The following is a 13,926-nucleotide window of genomic DNA, read 5'->3' on the forward strand; positions in this document are numbered from 1 at the left end:
CCTCGACCAGCATAGTAGGATCATGGCATCTCGGTCTCCGTCAGATGGCACGGCACCGCCAGCACCGAGCGACGGAGGCACGCTCATCGAAGGTGCATTGGCGATCGAGCAACCCCCCGTCGGGAGCCCTACATTCGTCGACAGTGATGCATCGAGCCAAACTGCTCCCACACAAAAAATCGACGAGCGCACACCCTTGCTTGCTGGTCGTTCCCGCTCGGTCGACGATGACGAGGAAGATCACGAAATACCGTTTGATGAGCGACCGTGGTACAAGCGACCGAGCCCTTTATGGCTCATACCGACCAGCTTGGCCATGGCGACCTGTATGGGCATGACCATAGGTCCCAAGGTTGAGATCTACAACGCACTCGTCTGTCAACGACTGTATCCCATGAGCGACAACTCGACATCTATCATACAATACAACGCACCTTCATATGACGGCTCGAGCACTCAATCCTCAAGTATTGATCTCACTTTCGTTTCTTCGAGTGTAGCAGATCAAATCGAAGCCATGACGCCCGAGCAATGCCGGCAATCTCCTCGTGTACAGCGCAAAGTAGCGCAACTTGTCAGTCCCTCACGTGCTTGCTCAGACCGATCCTGAGACTGTGCCCAGAATATTATGATCACACTTGCAATGGGCATTCTGTCCGCTTTTACAGCAGGGTACTGGGGTTCCATGAGCGATCGACGCGGTCGCTTATCAATCATGACGGTCTCACTCATCGGTCTGCTTTCTGCCGACCTTGTCTTTCTGCTCACAGTCAAATTCTCGCACGTCGTCGATTATCGCATGCTAGTCCTGGGGTCAGCCGCATCCCCTTCCGTGGGCACATATGCTGACTATGCCGGGCAGACCGCTCATTGATGGCTTGTTGGGAGGCTATGCGACTGCCACAGCGTGTACGAATGCTTATATAGCTGATTGCACCGAAGCCGGTTCAAGGTAAATCCTTGGCTCTTCCACTATCCGTCGCCCGCTCACGTCGTGCTCAGAGCGCGCATATTCTCAGTCTTTTCGGGGTTGCTCTTCGGCGGCATTGCTCTTGGACCTGTAAGTGTCTATGACCTTGCATCGGAACCGGCCTGAGCACACATCAGATCATTGGTTCGGTCGTCGTCAGAGCATCGGGCAACGTTCTCTTGCCATTCTACCTCACGACGGCGGTCCATAGCTTGGAAGTCCTAGGCGTCTTGTTCATCTTGCCCGAATCGCTCACACGCAAACGTCAGCGCGAAGCTCGTGCCAAGAGACAGCAACGGCGGACAGAGCAGGATAAGCAAGATCGCGAAAGTGAAGAACGTCACCACGCTGAGCAAGCTCGATTGAGTCCTCTTCGTGCTTTCGTCGCTCGATCTCGTCGGAGGATTGGCAAAGGGGCCTCTACTGCCACAGCCTTCACGCGCGCGCTCGCCGTCATACTACCAAAGAAGATGGAAGATTATTCCGAGAGCGATGTGCCAAAGATCTTGCGCAAGACGGATCAGAGGCGGAGGGATTGGAGCTTGACCTTTGTCGCGCTCGCCTACGCTCTTTGGGTCATGATGATCAGCATCTACGCCGTCAAGATCCAGTATGCGCAGTATCGCTTCGCGTGGGGTCCTGTAGAGACTGGCTACCTTTTGACAGCCATTGGCGTCTCTCGTGTGATTGCGCTCACTCTTCTCCTGCCGCTCGCGATTCGCTGGCTGCGCAAGAAATATGTAACAGCAAGGATGCCGGACTACACAGAGGGCATGACGATGCCGCTGGCGAGCGAAGACCAGCTCGTTGCAGATTATGAAGACCATGCGACACACGTCAAGCTTCTTCACGATTCGCACTTTGACCTCAGTCTGGCGCGCTGGTCGGTCTTCCTAGACGCGGCCGCCTACGTCCTGCTGCTTGCGACGACGACATCAGCTCAATTTATCTTCGCAGTCTGTGCCCAGTCATTCGCGAGCGGGTTTGGTCCTGCCATGCAATCTCTCGCTCTCGCACTCAGTCCCGCGCAAGAAGCCGGCAAACTGCTGGCAGCCTTCTCCGTCATCCAGTCGATCATGTCGCAAGTCATCGGCCCGCTCGTCTTTGGCGTCCTCTTCTCCCTCTCGGTAGAGACCTGGCCGGAACTCATTTTCGCATTCGGTCTGTTCATGTTTGTGCTATCCTTCATCGCCTTGCTGTTTGTTAGATTACCAAGCGCGTCCAAGGCAGCCCAGGAACTCGCGTCTGCCTCGCATTCTGCATTCAGCCGCTTCGCGCCAGGGACGGGCAGCGCTTCGCCCACATTTGCATAAGAGGCGATGTACCGTCTAGATATTTGTTATTCGCTTCATTGCCCGTGTCTCGTGTCGTGTCGTCGATCCGAATCGGCCACGCTGCTTCCGACTAAATTTAGCTTGTTCAATAATTGGCAACGAACGCTGCACGTAACGCTTTGGAGGCGAACGGCGGAGGAGTGAGCGTTGTCTTGGCTCAGTCGAGCAGGCGGTCCGACTTGACTGTGTCGAGCGAAAGTCTCCGGTCTGTGCGCTCGGCCGACGCTGCCCGTCCTCGTCTCGCCGTCAGCTGAGACCGGTCTGTCACTCGGCACCAGCAAGGCCAGTAGAGCTGTCAAGGCATCATGGGACGCCGCAAGATCCAGATTCTTCCTCTGCAGGATGACCGCAATCGGGCTGTCACATTCCAGAAGCGGAAGAACGGCCTCATGAAGAAGGCGTATGAATTGTCCGTACTGTGCAGCTGCGATGTTGCCGTCATTGTCTTCAATCAGAACGGCAAGCTCTACCAATTCGCCTCGAATGGCCATATAGATGACATCATGCTTCACTACGCCGACGTAAGCTCGCATGTGCTGCGCCCGTCGAGTATGTGCGCTGAGCGTCGGTTGGAACAGTCAAAGGAAGCCTTTGAGAGCAGGGGCCCGGAGGACTATGCAGCAGGCGCACAATCGACATTGCTGACATCGAGTGCTCCGGCAGCCAGCGGATCAAGCACTAGGCGGAATACGCGGGCAAGGCTAGCAGAGGCGTCGGATGGCAGCGACGGCGAGGACGACGAGCTTTCGGATGAGCCTATAGAGAATGTGTCCCTTCCTGCACACCAGCAGGCTATGGCCATGTCAGGTCTTGCAGGAGGACCGTCATATGCTCAAGGTTCGCCCTTTGCAAACGACGCAATCTATGCCATGCCTGCTGTCGGTGGGCCTCAATGGAACAACTTTGCACAAAGTCGAGGCGGTCAACAGCCGTATACGCAGCAGCAAGTGCACCCGGTCTACGCGCAACCTAATCAGCATTCACAAGCGCAACAGCAGCAGTATTCTTCATATCTATCACGACCGCCGCCCCCACCGCATTCCCTCTCCGAAAGCTATGCGCATGCACCTACGATATACAACAGAATGCCTTATAGCGGTCTTCCGAGCGCCTTTGGGTCTGGCAGTGCGCCACTGGCTGGCCCAGCAGGATTTGGCGTGCGGTCAGAGTCGCCTAGGCTATCAAGTTTGAGGCAGCCTGAAGGTCAACAACCGGTATCACAGCAGCAGCGCTTCGATTCGCCCCAACCGATGTCAGACCCCGAAGCAGCGCGGCAAGATCCTCAACGGCGGCCACTGTATCGCACGAACAGCGGCAGATCCGATGCGGCAACGACAGCGCATGGCTCTGGTAGCCAACGCGAGTCACCCAAACCCCGACTGAGCCTAGACATACCCGCCGAGAACGCTTCGCCTTCGCCTGCGCTCAACGGTATTCGACATCAGGCCGCCACAGACGAGATGCTCAGCGACGGAGCTGCTGTCATTACAGTAAGTCTCAGAAGCGCGCGAGCAGGTTTCTGTCAGCTCATCATACTTGGTGCTCTGCAGCCCGTATCGGCATCTACAGCGGCTGCTGCCATCATGCTAGCGACAGAGAAGACGCCCGATGGTGACGCGCGGTATCGAGAAGCTATTTCCGCGCTCTTCCCGAACTTCTCGACCGACGAAGATCTACAGAGTGTGTTGGCTAATAGCGCACGTCAAGCAGCGGCAGAGCAGCACGAAGAAGGCCAAGGGCCATCAACAGAGTTTCGCTGGCCCAGCGACGCCAAGCCCGTTGCAGCCGAGAGCACCGAGGGTGCTACTGCAGAGGGGCAAGATCGGAGGAAGAGGCCGAAGAGAGAAGCGACCTGATTGGCAAAGAATCGTGTTGCTCGTACTTGGCCCGTAGACACAAAAGAGACGCATCTAGCTACAGGACGATGCGGTGTTGTACAGCCTCTCGCTCGCTCACAACCCATGCTTGTACAGTGCAAAGGGACCCTGCTCGTCTCTATCGCATTGCCCTGAAGGCGCTTTGCATCGTGATTCTCCTCGCCTATCGTCCTGTGAGTCAGCAGGGTCGATGAGGAAGGATCGCCGAGCTCACCTGATCGAACGAAATACTTTGCAGCTTGAGCTCTACGCCCTGAATGTCGTCTTCTGAAGATGCAGCATTGGCTTGAGGACTCACGGGTGTACGTGCAGATCGGTCGACCAGTCCGAAAGCAGAAGCTGAGCCGTCGAATGTGCTCAGGGGTCTCGTCGTGCCAAAACCTGTCTGGGCGGGTTCGCCTCTTGCAGCCGCCATGCTCATCGTCGTCGGCGCAGAGAAGGCTGCAAAGTCACTCACGATGCCTCTCGGAGGTGAAGCAGGCGTAGGCTTGGGCGCCGGCGGAGGCGTCTTGGTTCGCGCTGGCAAAGCGGGGTAGCTATAGGATGAGGCACTCTGGTAGCGCGATGCGAGGTACTTGTCCGTGAATCTGGAGCCTTTGATGCGCTGCAGATGAGGTCTCGCAGAAGCGAGATCGGTAGCATTTGCCCATATCTCGATGTTGTGCCTCGCCTCGTCCGAATCGCGATAGATGTCCTCGACGAGCATCTGTTTGGTCGTCTCATTCCTGAGCATGAGCTTCTCGTGCAGTTCCCTCGCGACGTCATCTACGCTCTCTTGACCACTGTGCACGCGTTCGGCGACAACGGTGCCGACTTCGTTGATCAGTCTGTCCAGGTCGAGTTGTTCGAGCGCGCTACCGACGATGACGTGTGCGAGCAAGTTCGCGGTCGTGAGCGGAACGAGTACACCGGAAGCGAGCTTGACGAGACCGCGGTAGAAGTCTGTTGCGTAGCTGTAGCCACTGAGCGCAGGTTCGCAAGCGACGACAAAGATGGGTATCCCTCTGAGTGCCATGGATCGCGCGAGTTGCAGGGGATCGACACCGTCTGGCGAACCTGCCGCAAAGGCATCGCCGTATTCGCCGAGACCATGTGGAGGTGCATCTGTGATGAGGACAGTGACCTTGCTTGCGTTCTCCCTCCAGTCAAGCTCATAGGCAGCTTTGAGCGCGGCAGTCGAGGCTTCAGGTCCATCGCCTCCGCCTGACGCATACTGATTGCTCAAGAAGTCTTTTGCAGCAGCCACCTCTGCACTGAATGGGAAGATCTTGGTCACAAAGGAGTTGTCCTGGGGCGGATGATCCTGGCGCAGATGAGATGGATGGCATGAGCAGATGCGAGTAGCTCTGCAGAGGGAATGACCTTACCCTGTAGGCGATGATGGCAATGCGGAGATGTTCGGGTGTCGCCAGTCGCCCTGATCTGGCAATCTCGTCACAGATGGACTCGATGTTCTGACATGCGGCCTTGATGTAGCTCCCCATTGAGCCCGTGACGTCGAGCACGAAGCAAAGATCTAGAGTCGGCCCGGAGAGGTCGTGCGGTGAGCCGGAGCTCTCGCCCATCGTGTTGTCATCTCCGTCCATGGCGGCACGCTCGAGTGCAGCCTTTGCCTGAGCGTAGTACTCTGCACTCGAGCCCAGATCGATCAGCACCGGCAGGGCAGGCAGCATTTCCGAAACGCGCGCGCGCAGTGACGCCATTGTCAAGCATGTTGGAGACTAGCTCTGTGGACTCTACAACATGTACAGATGCACGATGGCTGCTGCTCGTCAGCCAGTCGTCACACTTGGCGCATTGCGAGGCTTGTCGAGATGCTCGGGCCCGAAGCTCATGGGCAGGAGTGCGGCCATGGAAGAGGAGATCGTCTGTACTTCGACAGCTTGGCCTTGCGCGTCTGCATGTGCGGGTATGACCAGCAGTATCGGCGCCTGCACCGAACATCGATGTGCTGGGTCATCATCAGCATTGAACAGACTGGCGACTACGAACCTCCTGAGGCATGAATTCGCGCAAGACTTGTCGACATAGTCCGCAAGGCGAGCAAGCTTCGTTGAGATCGCTGCGGTGACCCATCTGCGAGCTCAGCCTGTCGTCAGACGCGTGCTTCTTTGTACGTACGTTGCGACGGCGATAGCTCTGAAACGCCGCGCGCCCTCTGACTGCCGACGAGCGAGCAACTGTCAGACGTGCATCAAGAACCAAGGCAGTGACCTCACCACAGCTTTGACGACAGCCGTTCTCTCGGCGCATATGGTGCCTCCTGTCATGCCCTCGATTCTTGAGCTCTGCAAGTGCTCGAAAGGGGAATGAGCCGACCGTAGCTTGCATTTTCGACGTTGCAGCCCATGAAGAAGACGCCCGTGTCTGCTAAGAGACATGCGCCGACTCTGAAGTCCGAATACGGGCAATAGGCCGCATCACGAGCTGATCACAGGGCCGGATGTGAGCGATCCGCGAGCTGGCATGCGAGGTGTGAGAGGCACCTTTGAGTGCCCCTGCGATGAGGACCTTGCTCTCCTCGTCTGTGAGCGTCGAGGAAGACATCTGACGGTAGTGCGAGGCCAGCAGCTGGTGCGTCGATCGGGATGAGTTGCCCAGGCCAGCCAGCCAGGCTAGCGTGACGACTTCGCGTCAGAAATCGCGCGCGACAGGCCGAGAGAGTGCAAGGAGCACGCTCTTCTGGCTTCTATGGACGGCGACGGGAGCCTCTCGCTAGGCGCATCATCCTTTGTCAAGACACGGAAACCGATCAGCGTGATCATCAACGTCGCACCGGCCGCCGTTCGCGCGCAGTTCGAAGCAAGGCGCGCAAAGCAACAGGCGGCACAACAACAAGCCTCCCAGCCTTCTCAGCGCTCTCAGCCCACCTTTCGACCCGATGCTGGACCCAGTCAGCTCTTCGACACCCAGACGAGCAACAGACCAGAGAGACCGAGACAGCCTGGCGCTGGTCAGACGCGAGAGAAAGTCGATCGGCCTCCTCTGAGTCAATTTACTGGCACGAGGGAGGAGCAGAGGATCAAGCAGAGAGCAGCGGAAGAAGCGAGGAGGATGAGGGAACAGGCGAACGCACCGCCTAGAACGCAAAAGACTGCTCGGCCGAGCACAGGCGCGAGAATAAGACGTGAGGCAGCCTGTCCAGTAGCCTGAGCCAGCTGATAGAGCCCGTGTTCCAGCGGGCGATCCTATTGCTGCACCTCCAGTGCGGAGGAAGCCGACTTCCAAGCGCTATGTGCCCGGTCAAAAGGCACTCAGAGAGATCAGACGAGCACAGAAAGGGACAGATTTGCTCATTCGCAAACTGCCCTTTGCTCGTCTCGTGCGTTGCACTCCCCTTGTTGCTGTCCCAGCGAGCTGATATCGCATTTTTGACAGGTTCGAGAGATCGCGATGGACTATGCGCCTCTCACCGAACAACGTGTTGGATTGCGCTGGCAGTCTTCAGCCGTCATGGCACTCCAGGAAGCAACAGAGGCGTACGTAGACGCCAGCTCAGAGTATAGTCATATGACTTGCTCACGATTGTCTGCAGCTATCTCATCCACCTCTTCGAAGATGCAAACCTCTGCGCAATCCATGCCAAGCGTGTGACGATCATGCAAAAGGACATACAGTACGTCGTCAATCGGTATGCGCTGCTTAGCTTATTCCCCGACGCCGTGCAGACTGGCTCGCCGGATACGCGGCGCGCACAATGAGCCCTTGTGATCTCGAGCTCTTTCTCCTTTCGATGTTGTCACCGCTTGGTACAGTCATGCACTTTTGTCGTTCTCTACAGCATATCTAGCCCGAGTTCTTACCCAGCTTGGCCAGCGCTCTCTGTGGCCCTAGCTCTTGCCACTCGTCTCGCGTCACCCTGCGCTCACGTCAGCGATCCTCTTCGGCTCGGAGCAGCGAGAGACTGACCAGAAGGCTTCCTTGTCTTTCATGATATCTGCCAGTACGGCACCGCCCAGGAAGACCATATGTTTCCTTCGAGGTGGATCCTCTATCCGCAGCTTGAATTTCTGAATCATCCCGCGTCATCGGCACATGCCAAGGCGGGAAGGCATCTGAGACTTACATTGAGTCGCTCGGGGCTGTTTCCGAGTACCTTGGTCAGGTAGAGCTGCTTGATCTCTTTCTCCAGTCTGCTCGGCAGACCCGGGTACATGCTCGAACCGCCCGAGAGTACGATGTGCTTGTAGAGCTCAGTGCGAACATCGACAGGCGCAGCTTGAACAGTGTCAAAAACAAGTTCTACGGAGTTGTCAGTTCAGCCTCTGTCCGAGGTACAGTCAGCGACGCCTACCCGCGACACCTGGCTGTTCGACGTCGACGAGATGGGGCTGGAACATGCATTCGGGCGCTTCGTAGCGCTCCGAGGATATCTTGATGGTCCGCCCATCCGGCAGCTGCGATCACGGATGGCTCAGCGAAAGCGCCATGAAGCAACGGATCGAGCTACGGACGGTGTAAGTCTCTACGAGAACAGTGGTCTCTTCTGCCAGCCGTTTGTCGAGCGCGAGATCGTAGCTGCATCACCTGAAGCGTCATGATTGCTCACGAGATGAGATAGCAACGCTGAAACTGACCTGACATAGCAGAATCTCTCCTTGATCTGTCGCACGGTCTCGAAGTCGGCAGTACGGTTAAAGGCGTAACCTTTCATGAGCAACAGTTTGATCAGGTAGCGCGTCACATCTCGTCCGGCTACGTCGAGTCTCTTTGTGAGATGGGGCAGCGCGAAGCCATCGTAGACCGGAACGATGTGGGTCACACCGTCGCCCGAATCGACGACGACGCCGCTCTGGAGACCTGCAACCGAAAGGAAACACATGAGACGCGTCACTGCACCTCAAAGGCACGTCGACCTGCCTTGAGCGTAGAGGGTGAGAACGGCCTGGATGGCAACATAGATGCCGCCGAACTGATACTCTTCGAACATGACTTCTGCCATCCTCTCCCTGTTCTTGACGGGATTCATGGGAGGTTCGGTGAGCAACACTTTCCGATCCCTCGTGTCGACTTTGAGTTTCTCGTGAAAGGTGTAATCCCAGAGGAGCTTCATATCGTTCCAGTCCCTCACGATGCCGTGCTCCATGGGCTGGGTGAGCTGTAAGTAGCTCCGGAACTCGGATGCCTCGTCGCCAATCATGATGTCCCGTATGTTTGTCGTGGAAGGAGCCGCTCCACGCTCTTCTGCTCGCAAGATGGGCCGTCCGATGATGCTAGGGAATGAGAACTCCGGGAAGTCTGCGAGGTGAGTGTCAGCGGTGTGCCGGACGAGCTACCGCAGGAGGGTGTGACATACTCGAGCCAGCATAGCCCGTCTTGACGAAGCCCGTGCCTGTCGCTGCTCGTCAGATCGGTCGATTGTGCATCTCGAGCAGACCCGCACCATTGTCGACGACCAGTGGCAGCTCGTGGGCCATCTTGATCCCAGATGGGTCTCGTCTCTGGTCGACCGCGCGGCAAGCGGCAAGTTGTCGACTGCTGACCATCCCTCTCGACTCTGACCGGTCCACTCGACATGGTGTGCGCCAAGTGCGACGCAAAGCTACGCAAGGGCCCTCAGCTAGCAGCGCCAGATCCATTCAAGAGCAAGGCAGAGAACTCGGCAGGTCGAAAGATTGGAGAGAACAAGCTCTTGTCATCCAAGCGATACTCGCCCTATGCGCCCGTCGCAGGCAGCAGTAAAGGCTCAGGAGCGGCCATGGTCAGCCGGTGTACCACCTGTCGCAGTCAGACTTCACGCCCGGGTGCAAAGTACTGCCAGCAATGCGCCCAAAAGGCTGGCAAGTGCGCTCTCTGTGGCGCGGCAATGATGGACACCAGAGGGTTCGCCCTTTCATGACTGCTCGAGCAAGGGCATGCTGACCGTTTGTGGGCAGGTACAAGATGAGCTCAAAGTGAGCCGAGGCTTCTACAATGCTGCTACAACAAAACTGCTGCTCGTCCCAGTGATGATGATGCTAAGTCGATGGCGACCCGCTCGATGATGCTCTGGCCAGTCGAACGAGCCGTTTCGTCTGCTCGGCCACGGTATCGACTTCGGTCAACGCGGTGGTCACTCTACTGCCATCGTCTGCCGAACGCTGCTTGAGCTCTGCGAGTTCTTTGCTGACCTCGGCAGAGAATTCGGCTGTTTCTTTCGACAATCTACTTTGCGTTACTATCAGGCTGGACTGCAATGCTGTACGATTTTGCAATGCTCGTTCCACTGCTCTTCCTGTGTCAGCCGCGTTCTGCAAGGAGATGAGTAAGACCATCTCACATAATGTGAAGCGTTCCTGCGCGAGCTGTAGTTGTGATGTATGCTTGACGAGCGCTTCGTCCAGTAGCTTGCGTGATGATGCTTGTTCGCGCTGCAGCTCGCTTCGCATGCTCGATACGCCCTTGCGCAAGGCGTTGTACTCGCTTTCTGCTTTATGTGTCCTTGCTGTCGATTCTGCGAGAGCCAGCTCGAGCTCCTTGACACGCGCCATCGCATCTTGATCTGCCACTTTCTGTCGCTGATCAAGATCAGACAGATGTGACTCTGCTGTCCTTGCACGGATGAGCGTCTCATCTAGCTGTCTCTCCCGTCGTTGCAGCATCTTGCTCAGATTCTCAATCTCCAATTCGAGTCGCTCTTTCTGTCCCTTGAGATCATCAGCCTCTCTGCCCAAGTATTCCGTCGTCCGATGCGACAGTCGCAATTGAGCTCGCACTGCTTCCAAGCTCGTCTTTGTCGACAAGAGCTCGGTCTGCAGAGTAGAGATGACCTTGCCAGAAGCAGACGAGGCAGACTGGATACGAGCAACATGCCTGTCCTGTGCAGAGAGACCTGTACTGCCGAAGAAAGCCACCTTGTCCGTGCTCCCTCGCGACGTGGCTGAACCTGGACGATGGGAAGCGCTCGACTCCGGTCGCTCGCGAGCATCTACGGTCAAGCCTGCCGCTCTGCTACTCGGCGACATCCGATCTCTATAGCTATTCCTCCTCTTTGCCTGCCGCTTCGGTGTCTCCTCAAGGTCGCGCGTGCCGTTCTCGAGCGAAGTAGCAGAGGAACTTGTTGCTGTGCTCCCCAACGAGGGAGGACTGGCCCCTGCGGACACGGCATCACTATCCTCTGCCTGATCGTAAAGCGACGTTGCCTCTCGCTCGTCGCCTGCAAAGCTAGACAGAGGATGGACAAACTGTTTGGGCGATTTGCTGTAGTCGTGGGAGACGCCAGAGAGCGCACGCTGCATACTGACTGCTGCAATGGGTATACGTGATTCTGCAGCGCGCTGGACCGAGCGAGGGCTATTGACAGACGAGACGAGGGGCGAGCGTGGCGAACCGAATCGCGGCGAAAAGGGCGCATCCCGAGCAGAGGTCTGTGCGCCCGATGTACGCTTGCCCGAACCCAGAGAAGCCGACAGTGGACGTGGCTTGACGGGCGAGACGGGTCGAGGTAAGTTGCTGCTCCGTTGCAACGGTGATTTGAGTCGCGAGGTGGATGTTTGCAGCGGACTAGGCGTGCCGGGCGTCGCGACACTGCGCGATAGAGACGGGCCAGTTGGCGGCGTCGAAGCTTGTACCTGTATAGCTACTTGCGCTCGCGCTCGCGTCGCGCTTGTCTGCGTCTTTCGTGCGGGCGAGTCGCTGTGCAAAGTGATACCCAGACCCAATGTTGCCTTTGTACGCGCCGTCGTCTGAGCAGGAGCTTTCCCGGCCACAGTGGGCGACTGTGCAGATGACTGCATACTCGATAGACGTTTTGGCCTCGTTTCGAGCATGGCAGGCGACAGCAGCTGCCTCTTTGCTTCGTCTCTGTCAGCTGAAAGGGCAGGCGAGACAGTACGAGGCGATCTCGCGCTCTGCGTCAGGCGATCATCGCTTGCCGATCGACGCTGTGATAGACCAGGGCGCTCATCATCGAAGGAAGAGCTGCGCAAGGGCAGAAGTCCGTCTGAGGCGTGATGTCCATGTTGGGCAAGCTGTCGTGTTTCTTGCGCGTTTTGGCTGGCTACCGTACGCGCATTGCCCTGAGAAGTCTGCATGGCCGGCGAGACCGGGAAGCCCGAAGCATAGTAAAGCGCCTTGTAGCTTTCCAGGCTGTCCATCGAACACTGAGCGGCTCGTGGCGCTGGCCCGCGCTGCCAATGACGCGCCTTCGAAAGCGCGACGACGATGGCAACGGCGGTGACGACGACATCGAGCCTGAAAGGATGCCATGCAGAGCGCTTTGCTTGACTCTGTACTACTCCTGAGTGTGCCTGCTCTCATCTGCTGGCGACCACGTCGCACGTCAGTCCAATTCGCCCGTCGTCCACAGGGCACTGACCACTCTGCACAGCTCGTCATCAGAAGGCGGCATCATGGATTCTCTGCTGGACTTTGCAGGCAACGCCCTCTCGTTCGTACTGCTTATCCTAGCTACGGTGCTCTTCATCGGCTTCGTTACGGGCAGTGTCATGCTATTCGAAAGAATCTCCGCCTACGTCTCTGGTCCCGCACCTGTCGTTACCAACAGGAACAGAGCGACAGACAGAGCACAGCATCATACTGAGAGAATTTCAGTGGTCGTCATCACCATCATGCTCACTCTCTCGTTTTGGTGGTTCCCAGCTCTGTTCAACGCGTTCAACGACTGGTTGCAGCTCAGACCAAGAAAGGACGCAGTTCCGGTCAAGATCATCGAACGACCCGTCATTAGACAGTTCAGAAGCGTGCTCGATCCATGCTGGAATTCATCCACCGGCCAGATCATCATCAGTCTCGGTCTCATGATCGTCATTGTCGTCTATATCTCCCATTCGCACTCGGGCGACGTGGCAGCCAAGCGAAAGCCAATTCCACCACCAGCTCAGCCTTTCAAGCGACGGTGATGGTATAACCTCATCCCCTCAGCTCACAGGATAGATAGCAAAGCTCCTGGCGCATACTCAGAGTGTCGATCTTCCTCCTACATTCACCCAACTTGCAGATCCGCGCAAGCATGCGCGTACGAGGCACGAGCACATGCATCTAGGCGCTATTTTCAAAGCCTCAGACGGTCAGACGACGTATACGAACCCCTCCGGGCCTCGACTGCTTGCCTTTCAAGCGACAAAGAGGCGCAGACTATTCTACCTTCGACCGGCTCAATTGTCGCAGGCACAGAGGGCACGCAGCGGACTTCTGATACATGATCTTCAGTGGGGTTGCAAGACGGCCGGATGCATCCACCGCAAACAAGGCGTCAGAGAAGCCCAGTAGCGCAATGTGCACATTTACGCGATCACGCCGACCTTGCATCTGCGCGATATGACAACGTCATGAAATGATATCTCTGTCCGTCCAGAGCTCCTGACTTGACTTGTTGTATTCTCATGAGCTCATTTCAGTGCTCTGATTGACTGAGTCGAGTTCGTCATGAACATTTGGAATGATGATCTTTTCGTCAACATGAAAGTGGGGGCCGAGTGGGTCGGTGTATCATGTTTGGCGCGCCTTATTGACACTTCCGCACCGACGTTCTCGACTTCGACAAAGCAAGATCAGCACGTCTCCAGGTTGGTCGCATGATATTGGGCAGCTGGGGCCATCGTCGGGTGGCTCCTCGATGGTCTGCGGCTGTTTCGAGGGCAAGGCGTCACCCGTGCTGGCTACGCGGGTGACAAGATGTTACTAAGCACCTAAGGCCGCCTGGGACGACGAACTTTTGGCGACCCGGACCGGCACGTCTCCAGGTTGGTCGCATGATATTGGGCAGCTGGGGCCATCGTCGGGTAGCTCCTCGATGGTCTGCGGC

General features: G+C 57.0%; 9 protein-coding genes across 9 annotated transcripts; 5 read left to right on the plus strand and 4 right to left on the minus strand.

Annotated features, from left to right (window-relative positions):
- Nucleotides 1–22: 22 nt before the first annotated feature.
- L969DRAFT_93820 (uncharacterized protein) lies at nucleotides 23–2,283 on the plus strand (the record flags this gene model as incomplete). The annotated part of the gene is made up of 5 exons (XM_014713110.1): nucleotides 23–574; nucleotides 623–813; nucleotides 863–952; nucleotides 1,003–1,060; nucleotides 1,108–2,283. The coding sequence occupies 5 exons, from the start codon at nucleotides 23–25 to the stop codon at nucleotides 2,281–2,283; spliced, it is 2,067 nt and encodes a 688-aa protein (XP_014568596.1).
- Nucleotides 2,284–2,609: 326 nt separating this feature from the next.
- On the plus strand, nucleotides 2,610–4,160 carry L969DRAFT_93821 (uncharacterized protein; the record flags this gene model as incomplete). Its single annotated transcript, XM_014713111.1, has 3 exons — nucleotides 2,610–2,825; nucleotides 2,883–3,794; nucleotides 3,855–4,160. 3 exons carry the CDS (start codon nucleotides 2,610–2,612, stop codon nucleotides 4,158–4,160), a joined length of 1,434 nt encoding a protein of 477 aa, XP_014568597.1.
- A 139-nt stretch (nucleotides 4,161–4,299) lies between these two features.
- L969DRAFT_93822 (uncharacterized protein) lies at nucleotides 4,300–5,884 on the minus strand (the record flags this gene model as incomplete). Its single annotated transcript, XM_014713112.1, has 3 exons — nucleotides 4,300–4,344; nucleotides 4,396–5,484; nucleotides 5,549–5,884. The coding sequence occupies 3 exons, from the start codon at nucleotides 5,882–5,884 to the stop codon at nucleotides 4,300–4,302; spliced, it is 1,470 nt and encodes a 489-aa protein (XP_014568598.1).
- A 69-nt stretch (nucleotides 5,885–5,953) lies between these two features.
- Nucleotides 5,954–6,728, minus strand: L969DRAFT_16667 (uncharacterized protein; the record flags this gene model as incomplete). Its single annotated transcript, XM_014712867.1, has 6 exons — nucleotides 5,954–6,112; nucleotides 6,174–6,243; nucleotides 6,303–6,343; nucleotides 6,401–6,444; nucleotides 6,501–6,608; nucleotides 6,668–6,728. The coding sequence occupies 6 exons, from the start codon at nucleotides 6,726–6,728 to the stop codon at nucleotides 5,954–5,956; spliced, it is 483 nt and encodes a 160-aa protein (XP_014568353.1).
- A 39-nt stretch (nucleotides 6,729–6,767) lies between these two features.
- On the plus strand, nucleotides 6,768–7,899 carry L969DRAFT_86597 (uncharacterized protein). The gene is made up of 4 exons (XM_014713113.1): nucleotides 6,768–7,308; nucleotides 7,361–7,503; nucleotides 7,560–7,797; nucleotides 7,850–7,899. Exons 1-3 carry the CDS (start codon nucleotides 6,873–6,875, stop codon nucleotides 7,773–7,775), a joined length of 795 nt encoding a protein of 264 aa, XP_014568599.1. The 5' UTR covers nucleotides 6,768–6,872; the 3' UTR covers nucleotides 7,776–7,797; nucleotides 7,850–7,899.
- A 68-nt stretch (nucleotides 7,900–7,967) lies between these two features.
- Nucleotides 7,968–9,598, minus strand: L969DRAFT_93826 (uncharacterized protein; the record flags this gene model as incomplete). The annotated part of the gene is made up of 9 exons (XM_014713114.1): nucleotides 7,968–8,040; nucleotides 8,091–8,191; nucleotides 8,248–8,423; nucleotides 8,476–8,578; nucleotides 8,636–8,699; nucleotides 8,759–8,981; nucleotides 9,042–9,419; nucleotides 9,478–9,513; nucleotides 9,565–9,598. 9 exons carry the CDS (start codon nucleotides 9,596–9,598, stop codon nucleotides 7,968–7,970), a joined length of 1,188 nt encoding a protein of 395 aa, XP_014568600.1.
- Nucleotides 9,599–9,696: 98 nt separating this feature from the next.
- L969DRAFT_93827 (uncharacterized protein) lies at nucleotides 9,697–10,079 on the plus strand (the record flags this gene model as incomplete). Its single annotated transcript, XM_014713115.1, has 2 exons — nucleotides 9,697–10,004; nucleotides 10,058–10,079. The coding sequence occupies 2 exons, from the start codon at nucleotides 9,697–9,699 to the stop codon at nucleotides 10,077–10,079; spliced, it is 330 nt and encodes a 109-aa protein (XP_014568601.1).
- On the minus strand, nucleotides 9,882–12,383 carry L969DRAFT_395736 (uncharacterized protein). The gene is made up of 4 exons (XM_014713116.1): nucleotides 10,441–12,383; nucleotides 10,062–10,386; nucleotides 9,982–10,001; nucleotides 9,882–9,906 (listed from the first exon to the last, which is right to left on the minus strand). The coding sequence occupies exons 1-2, from the start codon at nucleotides 12,254–12,256 to the stop codon at nucleotides 10,139–10,141; spliced, it is 2,064 nt and encodes a 687-aa protein (XP_014568602.1). The 5' UTR covers nucleotides 12,257–12,383; the 3' UTR covers nucleotides 9,882–9,906; nucleotides 9,982–10,001; nucleotides 10,062–10,138.
- On the plus strand, nucleotides 12,367–13,806 carry L969DRAFT_48268 (uncharacterized protein; the record flags this gene model as incomplete). The annotated part of the gene is made up of 4 exons (XM_014713117.1): nucleotides 12,367–12,440; nucleotides 12,490–13,017; nucleotides 13,085–13,387; nucleotides 13,668–13,806. The coding sequence occupies 4 exons, from the start codon at nucleotides 12,367–12,369 to the stop codon at nucleotides 13,804–13,806; spliced, it is 1,044 nt and encodes a 347-aa protein (XP_014568603.1).
- Between the last annotated feature and the right edge of the window lie 120 nt (nucleotides 13,807–13,926).

Source organism: Mixia osmundae, assembly GCF_000708205.1.
Source record: "Mixia osmundae IAM 14324 unplaced genomic scaffold scaffold_4, whole genome shotgun sequence".
NCBI classification, from domain to species: domain Eukaryota; kingdom Fungi; phylum Basidiomycota; class Mixiomycetes; order Mixiales; family Mixiaceae; genus Mixia; species Mixia osmundae.